Source organism: Manis javanica, chromosome 6, assembly GCF_040802235.1.
Source record: "Manis javanica isolate MJ-LG chromosome 6, MJ_LKY, whole genome shotgun sequence".
Taxonomy (NCBI): Eukaryota; Metazoa; Chordata; class Mammalia; order Pholidota; family Manidae; genus Manis; species Manis javanica.
The window spans coordinates 99,591,422-99,604,847 of NC_133161.1; the positions used below are offsets into that span (position 1 = coordinate 99,591,422).

At 43.7% G+C, this 13,426-nt stretch overlaps 1 protein-coding gene across 1 annotated transcript in view; it reads left to right on the forward strand.

Annotated features, from left to right (window-relative positions):
- ABCA13 (ATP binding cassette subfamily A member 13) overlaps nucleotides 1-13,426 on the forward strand; it is a 361,430-nt gene that overhangs the window by 230,840 nt on the left and 117,164 nt on the right. Inside the window, exons 46-48 of the mRNA XM_073239122.1 lie at nucleotides 2,376-2,494; nucleotides 4,116-4,197; nucleotides 8,843-8,951. Of these exons, the coding sequence (XP_073095223.1) occupies nucleotides 2,376-2,494; nucleotides 4,116-4,197; nucleotides 8,843-8,951 (310 nt within the window). The remainder of the gene's footprint in view (nucleotides 1-2,375; nucleotides 2,495-4,115; nucleotides 4,198-8,842; nucleotides 8,952-13,426) is intronic.

Genomic DNA, 13,426 nt, shown 5'->3' on the forward strand with positions numbered 1-13,426 from the left:
TTTTTTCCTGTGTTGTTTGCTCCATTTACTCATGAAACCTCCAATTTTTGTCTCTATGCTATTATTTTGTGACCTTGATTTAGTCATTCTGTTATCCTGGTGCCTTTTGTGACAAGCTACCTGCAACCTAGTGGAAGGGGGTTAGGTGTCAGCGGCAAAGCAGTGAAGGAATAAATAATTTCACTCCAACTTACCTGAACTACAAGATTTCAGTACTATGTAGGGAGGAAACAAAACAGAAGGTTCACGTGAAAAAGTTCCATGCACAACATAAGCTTCCGAGAAAGCTGGACGTGTTTAGAAGGTCTCTGCTACGGCTCTTCTAGAATGCTATTATCTGAACTGTCGAGGAGGGTGGAAAAGATGTAGCATTTTCTACAAATTGTTTGACTAAAGCATCCCTCTTTTCTGTGGCACCTGTGTTCTTTGGGGTGCACTTTGATAAGTATGTGTCTAAACAGTAAGTGTCAGAGAGGTTTAAGCGAGAGTGGGTGGAATTCATGAAGTCCCCAGGTCTGCAGGGCAGCTTGAAGGAGATGCATGTGGTGGGCGGAAGGTCCCCCCAGGTCCTGTTCTCTGGTCTTTAGTGACTGTTGCCCCAGTTACCTGGCAAACTGCTTCTCACTGCTCAAATTCATCTGTTACCCAGAAGTTCTGATCTATAAGAATTTGTCTATTTTCTTGTATATTTAGCAAATATACTATGACCCCTCCAGACCTGCAGCAAGTTTCCCAGGTTACTTTGCTTCTGAGGGGGAGCACTACTCTGCAAGATGCCTTCGGAGAGCCCCTGGGGGAATTTAACCGAGCTGGCTCTGGAGAACCAGTGGGCATCGCAGGGCCTACCTCTCTGTGGAGAACCACAGGGCCAGAACCCTGTGATCAGCAGTGAGTGTGTAGACAGGGAATGGAGGCTGTCTGGGCTCCCAGGGCCTCCTGCCATAAACTGCATGGCTTCAAGCAATGCAAATGAATCCTCCCACTGTCCTTTGAATTCTGAATCAGCATCGGTGGATGGAATCAAGGTGCTGCCCTGGAGGTGCCGGAAGGGAGTCTGTCCCTTGTCTCTTCCAGCCTCTGGTTCCCTCTGCCTTGGCTTCTGTGCTCATGCCGCCTGCTTCCCTCTCTCTATGACCACCCTGCCTCCCTCTCAGGAGGACATGAGACTGAATGAGGGTCACCCTGATGATCCAGGATAGTTGCTCGTCTCCACATCCTTACCTTCGTTGCATCTGCAAGCCTTTGCCATCCGAGGCACCTTCACCGAGCCCGGCAGTCAGGAGCTGGTGCCTCTGGTGCCCTTACTCAGCTTCCTGCACAGCCTGTGTTCCGGGAGAACTGAACTAAACAGATATGGTCAGAAAGAGAGCCTCTGGGCATTTGCCGGTGGACTTGACTTCTTGATAAGAATTTGATTTTGCAGCAAGAGAGTCATCTAAATGAATACAGTGCTTCAGTAAGCTGCATCATGATGTTGTGTTAAGGTGGATCAGAGAGAGGGGCTGGACGCAGGGAAGCTGAAAAGTGGGGCCATCAATCTGTGCACGAGGAGCTCAGCTGCATAATGATTGAAAACAGCTCTTCCTCCTTTTAGTGTCTTTCCCTGCCTTTCAACCAAGAAACTGAAAGTCATGTCTTGAATTCATAGAACACTCTCACCTTGCTATAGTTCTTTGTGTACATCAAAATCTAACAAAAACCGTGAGTTGGGTGAGGCTGGTTTAACTTCCATTTGGCACATGAACAAACAAGCTTCCGAAGCCGAAGTGAAAAGTCTGGACAAGGCATGATTTCCAGTGTCCTAACAGGTTTTAACATATTACCTTTCCTAAGCTCTTCTGGGAAATGGTGAGAAAGCCCTGGAAGCCAGGCGGACAGGGCAGGGCAGGGCAGCCCGGAGCAGAGCCTCGGTGGGCGGGGTTGTCAGCGCCCTGAAGGAAGTGTGGCGGCAGGGATATGTGACTCCTTCAGGCGCTGGGGGAGGAGACGCATGCCTTTCTCTGGCTTCTCCGGCGGCCCGTCCCCCCACTTGTTGGCTCCGATTCTCTTTTAGGTTCATCACATTCAGGGTCACCCCCATGAAATCAGTCTTCCCTGTTTGGTTCTTGCACATCTGCCCAAACTTAGATGCGGAAAAGGATCTGAAGTTCCCAAATATAATTGATAGCCAAGGTCACAGTGGAATTCTGGTGTGATTTTCAAATGTAGGTGACTCTTATTAAAGAGATTTGGAAATCAGAACATCTAAAGGGCTGTAGATAATTTATTTGAAAAGGAAAGGTAGGAAGAGTCATATTTGGTTTAAAGTCACATCAGTAAAACTGATTGTGCATTTTAAATGAGTTCCTATTTTATCTCTCTGAAAACAATTACAGGCATGTCCCAATGGCAGTGCCCTGGCTCCCTACCTGACCAACCGCCTGGGCCACACTCTGCTGAACCTCTCAGCCTTCCACCTGGAGGAGTATTTGCTGCTGCCCTTTGCAAAACCAAGGTGGGTTCAGAATTCCTGCTGGGGCTGTGGTTCTTCACGTTACTCTGGAAAGCCTGTTGTTTCAAATGCTAATGTTTTTAAAAACACAAAAGTTTTTAACCTTGTTCTAACCTTGTTCTAAGCCTAGTTCTAACCTTGATGCTCACAGAAACTTCAAAGTGCAGCAAGCCTTAATGAGATCCTTTAATGCGGAGTTTCACCCTTTTGCTCTGTGGGGAATCATAGCAACTGGGATTTGCTCAGGGGAAACAGAAGCAGTTTTACTGCCTTCAAGAATAAGGGCAGATGAATTAACAGCAAGTTGAAATGATGGTCTCCTTTGAGAATTCCCTCTACTGGGCAGCATTTGATATGGGAATCTTGGTGCAACTGGTGTCTTAAGGTTCCTCTCAGGTGATTTTTGGGAAAGCTTTTGTTTTTGTGCTGAGTTTCCTTCAGGCTAAGGGGCTGACTCTAAATAAGTACGTCTCCTTGCTTTAATTGCGGGCATATCATCCCTATGCATCAATGCCAAAGTGTCTGGTGGTCTGTACTTGGTGCCCGGGATCTGCCCCACCCCTTCCTCCTTGCCTTCCCTCCTCACCTTTGCCACCCAGCAGCATCGTCCTCCTTGGGTGCCCCCAGACCCCAGGGTGCTTGGCCGGCCTCTCCTCTTGGGCCACCTCTTCATGTCTTCAAAACAGTTCCCAGAATCTGCTTTCTGAAGGCAGGAGTTTGTATCCCAGGACTTAGGATAGTGTTTGGTGTGCAGTCAGTGTCTCTGTAATGAATTTATTCTAGACTGACTGACTGAATGAATGAATGGAGGCAGGTGGAAAAGTATCCTGAGTCCTTTGCCTTAGTTTCTGCAGAGAGTCAGAGCCCTTTGGCAGAAGTTTGTCCCTCAGTTTCCTTTTCTCCAGACCGTGGGATGCAAAGTTCAATATGTGCCTTTATTCCCAATGTTCAATATTTTTGGAAGCTTAATAAGTGTTGGATACTCCACAGGCCAGGGGTATGGAGATCAGAGATATAATCCTCACCTGGAAAAACTCACAGAGATGCCTACAGGATGAGCAAATAGATAATTAACGCCCAGAGTGACAGTTGATGCAGTCGTTGAAAATGTAGGGTGTCAGGAGATCCCCAAAGAGAAGGAACTCTGTTCCTGCTCGGGTGCTCCGGATGCCTTCCTGAATGAGGCAGGGTTTGTGTTGAAGTTAAGGGAAGGCAGAACAATGCAAAATGGAGCCGCCTGGAGGAGCATGGCTAACTAAGTCATTTGGGAAAGCTATTTGTAGAGAAAATGACCACTGATTAAAATAATTAGAGTGCTGGTGATCACGACCATGGTAGGAGTTTCCCATAAGACGGTTAAGTTCTAGGAGGCACACTTTCTAATGCAGCAGGTCTTATCCACACCTTCTAAATGAGCAAGACCCCCCTGGGTACCTTCCCTACCAGTCAGGCTTCTTCCTTCTGTACTCTGACCCACCTGCATGGCCACTTTCCAGGGCATGGGTGCTCAGCTGGTTGCCCTTCTAAGGACATTATGACTAGTTAATCAGCAAGGAAATGCCCACTAGTTGGGAGTCCTGGTGCTCATTGATTAAAGCACTAACACCATATTTACTGTTATCAGGCTCGGAGGCTGGTCTTTTGGAGTCCGAATTCCTGGTCAAGACGCAAATTTGAATACATCAGAACCAAAAACTGTGGCAAAGGTAACAGATCTTTTTGTTATACTTGTGTGTACAGGAGGAACCAGATCCAATCTCAGTGTTTGTTACTGTGAAATGAAAACAGTTGTATGTAAACATTCCCTTGAAAGAGAAAATGAATGATTTTCCTTTAGACTGTACAGAAATATAGTGGACAGGTGACTGCTCTTTGTTAAATCCAGAATTTACCTAACATATCTGAAGCAAATGAGAAGATAATCGATTTTTAAGCCCACGCATCACCAGGATAACTGGAAACATCACTATTTTCCCTGGTGGCCAAGGAGCTTTTCTATACATGCACTAAAATTCTTCTTCCAGAGGCAGGCTGGGCCCAGTACTACAAAGAAAGCTGTAGACACGTGGGACTGCTCAGAGGGGCCTGGGTTTTCCAGGCCTGCTGGGACTATCCCTCAGAGTTAGAAATGTTTCCCAAAGCATCACTGAGAATAAGTTGTGGGGCTGTTCAGTGGTAGGAAATCAGCACAGAGACAGAGGAAAAGTCCACAGTAGGAAGACGAAAGAGAAACGCATTCAGTTGGGAAAGAAATCAGTGTTGGTCCTGATTGAGAGAGAAATTGGGAAGCGTAGATTGAGAGGTGTTGTGTCTGCTGGTAAACCTGTCCATAATGGATGCAATCAGGCTGAAGTGTGTGAGCCCAGGAAGCGCACTCTGCCATTTGGGGACTTTGATGGGAACCGGGCAAAGTTTATTGAGATGAGGGCTCTTGCATCTTGGAATTACCCTGGGGGATGAAGGCCCTTTACAGGTATTTCAGTGCAATTCCCAATGGAAATGGTAACACTCGGTCTTCACAATATAATCCCTGAAGAAAGTGTTAACATATCTCACCAACAAAAAACTTAAGTCATTGTGTAGACAGCTCAGAATCCCTCCCTCAGCTGAGGTTTGTCCAGATCTCTCTTCTTTTGCAACACAACACATGGGAAGATTTACAGCTCAGTGTGAAAATACCAAGAAGGAATCTATTCATTTCATCTAAGGATATTTTAACTTTTTAATCTGTACCCATCCAAAACATTCATATTTACAGCAGGTGGTTGTGTCCTTGGTCTCGGACGTCTAGGGCCCAGCAGCAGGGCCCTCCCAGAGCCCCTCTTCAGTGATGAACATGTGCCCAGCTCATGCATTTCCCAGACACCTGTTCCTTAGGGCCTCTATCTGGCTTGGTCTTTGGTACTGACATGGCTGACTAGTGACTTCTGCCAGGCACAGGCATATGAGTGAATTGAATCTGGCCCTTTGGGGACTGAGCTGCTTTTCAGAAAGCCCAGAATCATGACACTACAGTGGACGATAAAAAGGCATCTGTTGTTTGAAATGCCTGCAGCACCCATTGGTGGTTGAGGTCATGTCAGATTATTGCGTTAACCTTTCAGTAATTAACCACCAGCCTTTATATGGGCCTTTTGGGGTACATTCATAAGACATTGTACAGTTTGCATAGTCTTTTTGTAGAGAAAATGGGAAATCTTCATAGTAGTAGGCTTGATATGAATACATTGCTTATATTGTACAATGTCTCTCTTGGAACCTTTATGAGTATGTCATTCTCACCCTGAGCATTTAGTTTGTTTAATCAAAACACCCTCTAAAACGTATACACTTCAGATAAAAAAGCTGGACACATTCTCCTTCTGGGTGTTTGGCATATATTCTATAATTCTCAGTATAATTTTATGCATTTGAATTTCCACTGAGTGAGTTTTTTCCTTATGGCTGTTTAGTTGCTTTCCTGAGGAACTGTTGCACATAATTCCTGACATGAAAGGTCCTATTTGAGGTGCCAGAATATGTTTCTAAAAGGAGATGAACTTTCTCCTCCAGTTATTGGATTTTATTGTGTCTGCACTTAAGGGATGGCAGGGGAGGTACTTCCACAACATATTCCCAGAACACAGTCCAGTGTTTTAGGAAACCATTTCTGGGAGAGGAAAAAAAAAGAAAAGCTCTTCCTTTGAACTCTGCTAAATCTCCAGTATTAATTTAAGATCATCATAAAGTGTGTTTTGCTTATTAAAGAATTCATAAAATGTCTCTCAAATAAGGTTCAATTTGTAGAACAACTGAAATGAAGTTCAAGGGTGTCTCAACTTCTGGGTATCAATCATGTATTGCCAAGATCATGTTATATGACGAGCAACAACAGCCATCAGTACCGTTCACACACACATTCACTTGGCCTGTGGATCCAGGGGTCAGGCTACGCTCAGCAAACTGCCAGCCTCCCTCTCAATGGGTAGCATTCCTCACTGAGCTCGTGGTCCTGCAACCTGTGGTGACCCTACTTCACGGTTCTCAGAGGCCCTCAACTCTACTGCCAAGTGCTTCTCTGTCTATCCTTTTTGATGGCCACACGTGGAAACAACATTTGGAAATAGACCTTTTGAGCAACGTCCCAACCTGCTTCCGGACTGCAGGGAGTGGGGCCTATTTCCCTTTCACATGAAGTCCACTTGGCCCTACCTTCTTCATCCAGCCCCTGTGAAACCTGACACGCTTTCAGTTTGTCCTGCTGAGGTCCCTGAGCCGCACTGAGCATTCTTGTGGAGACATGCGCCTCCCTCCAAAACTGAACTGTGATATCTTGGAAAGGTCAGGGTACTCAGGTATCAAGATGCCCTTTGTCCCCTGAAAGGTGCACTCAACACCATCCCCTTTCAGTGTTCTTCAGTTTCTTGTTGCCATGCCTGTGATGGACACTCAAAGGCTCTGCAAACCCCTGCTGGTGCCACATCCTATTGGCCAAGGCAGGTCACGTGGCCGAGCCCAGTGTCTGAGTGGGAGGGCATGGCGATTGTCTGGCAAATGGTATGGATGCAGGGAAGGTGGAGAAATGGGGCATCAGGGCAGCCAGACTCCACTGCCTGTGAGCTCAGAGTGCCGTGGGTGAGCAGGCTGCGTGTGCCCAGCCTCTCCCCTAGCACGTCACTTTGGTTTCCATGCAAAAAAGACACTGTTCAGTGTCTTATTTATTTATTAATTTTTTTATTCAGGTAGCCCTTCGTGGTTGGTCCACCGACTCTTTTTTTTTTCCTTATAGTGTCATTAATACACAGCCTTATGAAGGTTTCACATGAGCAGCATTGTGGTTTCAACATTCATCCATATGATCAAGTCCTCACCCCCCATTACAGTCACTATTCATCAGAGTGGTCAGATGCTATAGGGTCACTACTCATCTTCTCCGTGCTGTGCCCTCTCCATGACCTACCTACATTGTGACTGTGTATCATAGTGCCCCTGAATCCCTTTTCCCTCCCCACCCACCCACCCTCCCCAACAGTGTCATTTTTAAGCTTAAAAAAAAATCACCCTGCTTTTAAAACAAAACTTAAAACAAACAAATACAGCAAAATGAAGTTAGAAAACTCCTTATGTTGATCAAATTTTTTCCTCCAGTTAAACAGGGTAGCTGAGCCTGGGGAGAGGAAGGTCTCAGGCAGTGTGATGGGAGACTCCAGGCTCCACTGGCAGGGGTCTTCCTACCTTAGTAATCCACCCCTAGACTTTCACAGAATCCCAAGTTTCTGTCATTTCCAGAAATATGGCCAGTCCCTGTGCATGGGAGAAAATACCTGAAGAAGGGATGATAGTAATTGCTGGCATGAAGAAGATAAGGGGCCTATGTTCTGAGTTGCTTGATGAGAAAGAACTGGGTAACATTGTCTTGTATAGACGGTTATCTTAAAGTACACGAACAATAATTTACTACTTAGCTGTTCCCATGAACATATTAACACAAGGCTCTGGTTAACAAATGATCTATCATATGTGATGAGGTAGGTTGGAGATGAGGTGCTTGAGTTCTGGTCCTAATTTTGCATAAACTGGTCCTAAATTTGCATGAACTTGAGTAGGTTCCTGAAAACATTAACTTACTGGGGATGAGCTCTTATTCTGCAAAGAAGATGGTCTATCGCAGAAGATGGCATTATCTAAAGAAATGAATCGTCCACTCAATTGAATTAGGCCCAAATCTGCCAGTTGGTACATTATGCTTCTTGAAGATATTCACCAACTTTCCAAACTGAGTATATTTTTTAAATTTTTCATTAAAATATAGTTATTGATGGTCCAATTAGTATTTTTTATGCTATTTATTGTCTCAACTTTAATAACTCTGTCTCCTATTTTCCCCATCTTCTCCTGTCTGACAGGCATACTACTTTATTCTCCATGTTCAGCAAATGTTCAGTTCAATTTATTTTGAGAAATAATGTTCCACATTCAGTTATTAATTTGAAAGTAATCATTTTTTCTGATCACTTTCTCTGCTTTTAATTTGCAGGTCAAATTTCATTAGCTTACCAACTGAGAGAGAAAAAAAATGATGGGCTCAGATTCCTTTTTCGCTGTGAGAACATAATTATAGAGCAACATTCACATTTGTTCTGGGAAAAATTAATCTATTTTTAGCTGTAAATTATATGCTTGAAATAAATATAAAATTAGCAGACTAGAATTTGCTGCTCACTGTCAGCCATGCGGGAACATTCCTCTGAGTCCTGAGCTCAGGTGCCATAGAAGCTAACAGACACATGTGTTCCTTGAGTCCAAGGATGGCTGACAAATAGACTGAAGAACTAGTTTTGTGAGAGCCACTAAATTACCTTTCTCTTGTAGGTGTGGTATAATCAGAAGAGTTTCCATTCCCTACCTTCCTACTTAAATCATCTGAACAACCTTATTTTGTGGGCATCCTTACCCCCTGGCGTGGACTGGAGACGATACGGTAATGTTATTTTTCATGCATTATAATTTACTACTTTAAAAAGACAATGTCTTTGAAAGTGAAAGAGTCAAATAAGATTCTGCCTAGGAGTATGGAGAGTGACTGAACAGTTTGCCACTGGCAGCCATGGCATAATAAGCCCACGCAAAGTCCTGGGCCCTGTCTGCCCCTTTTGGTGGCATTGAATGTCATGGCTTTCTTGAGGTGATGGCCTCATTGGTACACCAAGGGGAGTAGAGGATGACATGAGAGTTCTCTCCTACTGACTTTAATATCTCACAGAAACAAACATAATTTCTCTTTCTAAAGACCCTATTATGTGGAATCCATAATCACCCATTAATTGTTGGGAAGTTGAACATCATCATTTGTTTTATGTGGGGCTGTCACCTCATCAATTATTTACATTGGTGGTAGATTTACCACCTATGCTTTGTTATTTTGAAATAATGACATTATTATTATTTACTTGAATATAACAGTTCATTTAAAAAAAAATGCCACATAACCATTTCTAGAATCCAGAGTGAATTATTGGTTTAAGGGGATGCTGTATGCTTCAGTTGGGTGGGATAAATTGTAATTTAGCCAGTTTATTCAGTTTCTTAAGAAAAAAGAAATGAACGAAAAAATCAGATTTCTGAGCACCAACAGGACATGTTCATCATAATTTATATACAAAGTGTATTTGTTGAAGCATTAATTTACATGGAAATAAATGTTAAACAGGTACCTCAGTATGCTATCACATTACTCTAACCTTATCTTGTTCTTCTTTGTTTATTTTCCTTTCTCCATCAACTTTTTAATGAAACAGATTTAATTATTTGTGGCACTGAAATTATTTTGGAATAATAATTAGTAGTATAAAAGATAAAAAGTGTGTATGCCTAAGAAAAGTATTAAAAAAGTATCAAGTCCCACAGATGAGGGGCAGCAGAGTGATATGTATTAAGTGTCTGAAATGTAAGAGGGGCTCTGTTGGATATTTAACATTATGGTCTCGTTTAATTTTCATATCAATTTTGTAAGGTGGACAGTATTTGCCTACTTCACTGATTAGAAAACCAAAGTTCAGAGAAATTACCTGCCAGCTATGGCTCTGAGAAAATTGAGTGATGGGGCCATGATCTGATTCTAGGTCTAGCTGATAACAGAACCTTTGCTTTTCTACTCTGTCAAACTGTGAGGTCACTTTGATGGGCATGAATAGAGGGGGTCACTAACATTGAAACTGGAATTACGTACACAGGTTTGGCTATGTCAGGGAGCTCTTGTAGGTATTAGTGACATAAGAGAATTATAGTGTCCATAAAGTTCTCTGGGGGCATCCAGTCTGACCTCAGTGTAAAGGTGAATGTAGATAGTTGTTGGTCTCTCTGAGAGGTTGTCTGAGGCCGGATTCTGCTTGAGTTTGAGTGACAGAGTGAGGAGTGCACACTTTAGGTTGACAGCCATGATGTATATTTGAGAATGAGAATGGCATGATCAAAGAACGTGTAAGAAAGAATAAGGTGGAAGCCATGAATTTAAGGGAGGAAGGTTGGTTGCAATCAAGTGACCTATTGGAAGGATGCTGTTCACAGTTGGAGGGCAACCCAGTCAAGACTAGGATGTATCTAGAAGAAAAAAGTGAAATTAGAAAGTGCAGACAGATGGGAAAAAAGGTCGAGGTGTTGAGATGGAGAAAGGAAAGAATTTAAAGAACCTGACAACTAAAACAATGTGCGGGAAGAGATTGAGGATGTAAAATATAAATCTGAGCTTTTAAGACTGAATGACTTACTAGACATTATAAGAAGTAAGTCAGGAGAAAGAAAGGTTTTCAAGGCAGAGGTGAAGTGATTTGTACAGGTCCAGAGATGCTGGGTTTGAGTCACACGTTAGATGAGTATGTGCAATAAGATTCAGAAACCTAGAGATACAAGCTCAGTAGTGTGGTCATGAGTAAAATCCACCCAGTCTTAACCTTAGGAAGGATTATGGACTAGGCTGGTCAGGGACTGAGATCCTGCACACGTCAGGCAAAGGTGCAAAGGAAAGAGGCCCGTGGCCAGCACAGTAGGAAGAGGGAGAGAGGGGCAGCCCCCAGTCAGGAAGAGGCATGGAGGCCAGGGAAGGCCCGCATGTCAAGAAAAAAGGTAAAGGAAAATGAATGACCCAGTGTCCCAGAGTTATTAGGAACAATGAGCTGGGACTAGGATGGTGGCCTCCAGGAAGCTAGTTCAGTGGAGCTGTATGGATAGAAATCACGGTGGATGGAGTGAAGCAGAGAAGTGGTTTCAGAGACTTGGGAGACTACACGGATGAACTCTACTTAATGGAAGTTTGTGAAGAAGGGTGAGCAGAGGGACTGTGTGTGTCTAAAATAAGGAATAATTGGAGGTTTTGGTGGGATGATGTGAAGAAAAGGAATATTTTAAACATTGGGCGAGAAAGGGACTTGATAGGCCATATCATACCTGGAGACAGGTAGAGGAAGACCATGGAGGGAGGTTGTCTCTGGAAGAGGTGAGCATGCCTCCATGATTTCGAAAGAGTGGAGGGACCTGGAGAAGAAATCTGGGGGACATAGATGGGTTTTGGAGGTTCTGCCAGCTGGCTTTGATCTCTACAAAAAGGACATGAGGCTGATGGACCCTAGATGGCCCCAGATAACTAAGGAAACACAAAAGTTTGTGCACCTCTTGTTTGAAGATTCTAGGAGACAGAGCAGAGGCATATGAAATCATGACTGAAGGTCAAAGCTATGCTCACTTAAACACACTCTCATAATTTAGTGGGTGTAATCAACACGCAGCCGGCTGGAAGCTGATTCTTTTGCTGGTGGTTTGTAACAAATGTGAATGGAAATGGATGAGGTTTGAAGGGATTAGAGTGGACGAAGGCTGGAATGCTTCATCACTGGTTCCAGCCTGGAGAGAGGGGCACCCATGCCCAGCAGGAGCTTCTGGGGGGCATTGTGGGAGTAGGTGGCCCTGTGTGGCTAGTAAGTGGGTCTGGAGCACCAGGGAACAGAGGGGGTGAAGATGCAGGAAGGACAAGAAAGGTTATCTTTTAATCAGTGAAACAGGAGGTGGGTGTGAGGGTGCCAAGGTGGAGGCTTTGAGGAAGGACTGACCAAGTCCGTAATCTCCAATGATCTCAACAAGAAGTGGAGGTATTGAGAGTGGATGCCACTGAGGCATGTGTGGAACAGAGACATTATGGCTCATGCTTGAGAGCTGCTGCTCCTCACACCTGATCGGTAGTGTTTACTCTGTGCTCACTTCGGTGGGGACACAGAGTTTGAAGAATGCCAATTATGTCATGGAAATAAAATCAGACAACACCTCAGGCTTATTTAGAGGCAAACAGGTTTTGTAAGAACACAAGAAATTAGATTTGTCATTTAATAATTTTTTAAAGTGCTTTATAAGGAAAACCAAATATTTGTGTAATCAAATATTTTTAAAAATTGAACTTTATTTTCCAAGTTAGGTTCTGTTCTTCCTATACTCCTCTCTTCGAATAATATTAGAAGTCAAATCCTTATGTACTATTTAAAAAATCATACTTAAATCTTATAAGAACTAGGGACTTGAAACAAATATTAACATAAATGTCATTTGTAGAAAATAGTCTGAGGATTTTATTAGGAACCAGGGGATTGGCCACTGTCTTTAATCAGTACAGCAATCAGAATAATGGACTCACAGTTACTTTGTGTAGAAGTATAAGCTAAAATGGCAATTAGCTGTCACACTTCCACTTCCTTCCATTTATACCTTTCCTGGTTTGGCTTCCAGCAGTCTTCTGCAAGGTCTGTGTTCTTTCTGCTAGGCCTAGCAAGTTCCCATTATGGCATCCAGAGTCCTTTTCCGTTGCGTCCTATCCTGTTAACCTGTTAACTTCAGGTGGCAGAGGACAGCATTAACGATCCCCTCCTGCTTCTTCCCATTATGAAGTGTGGTAGAAGAGGTGTAGCTGCATTTGGCCAGGTTTTATTTAAGATGAATAGGTGGAAATGCCCTTTTGGAAATTGGTACTATCATAGCTTTTCTTGAGCTAGATTAGACCTCCATGGGCGTCCAAAGAGAAGCACATTCATTTTATAGAAGAAGAGAGTATAGCCCAGACATCAGCAAGAGGGCAGACTAGGAGAACCCAAGCCCTCGTTCCCCCCATGGAAACATGACTGAACAACTAGAATCCAAGGACCATAACTTTATATGAGCTCTGGAAGTCAAAGATCTGTAACAACCAAGCAAATGCCCTATCAAAGAAAAGCTATGTTGAAATGGTAGGAAATGGTATTTTTACGTACTCTTGCCCTTCTCCAGTGTGGCCTGGCATGGTTTTGGGGAAAAGGAGCTCCCTCACCAGTTTCCTTCTGTCAAACAGAGAGAGCAGACCACATAGAATTTGCAGTGCTCTAGCCTATCGTCAAGCTGCCTGGTCTCTGAGTTGCCTGCCTCCAGGTTCAGAGAACCAGC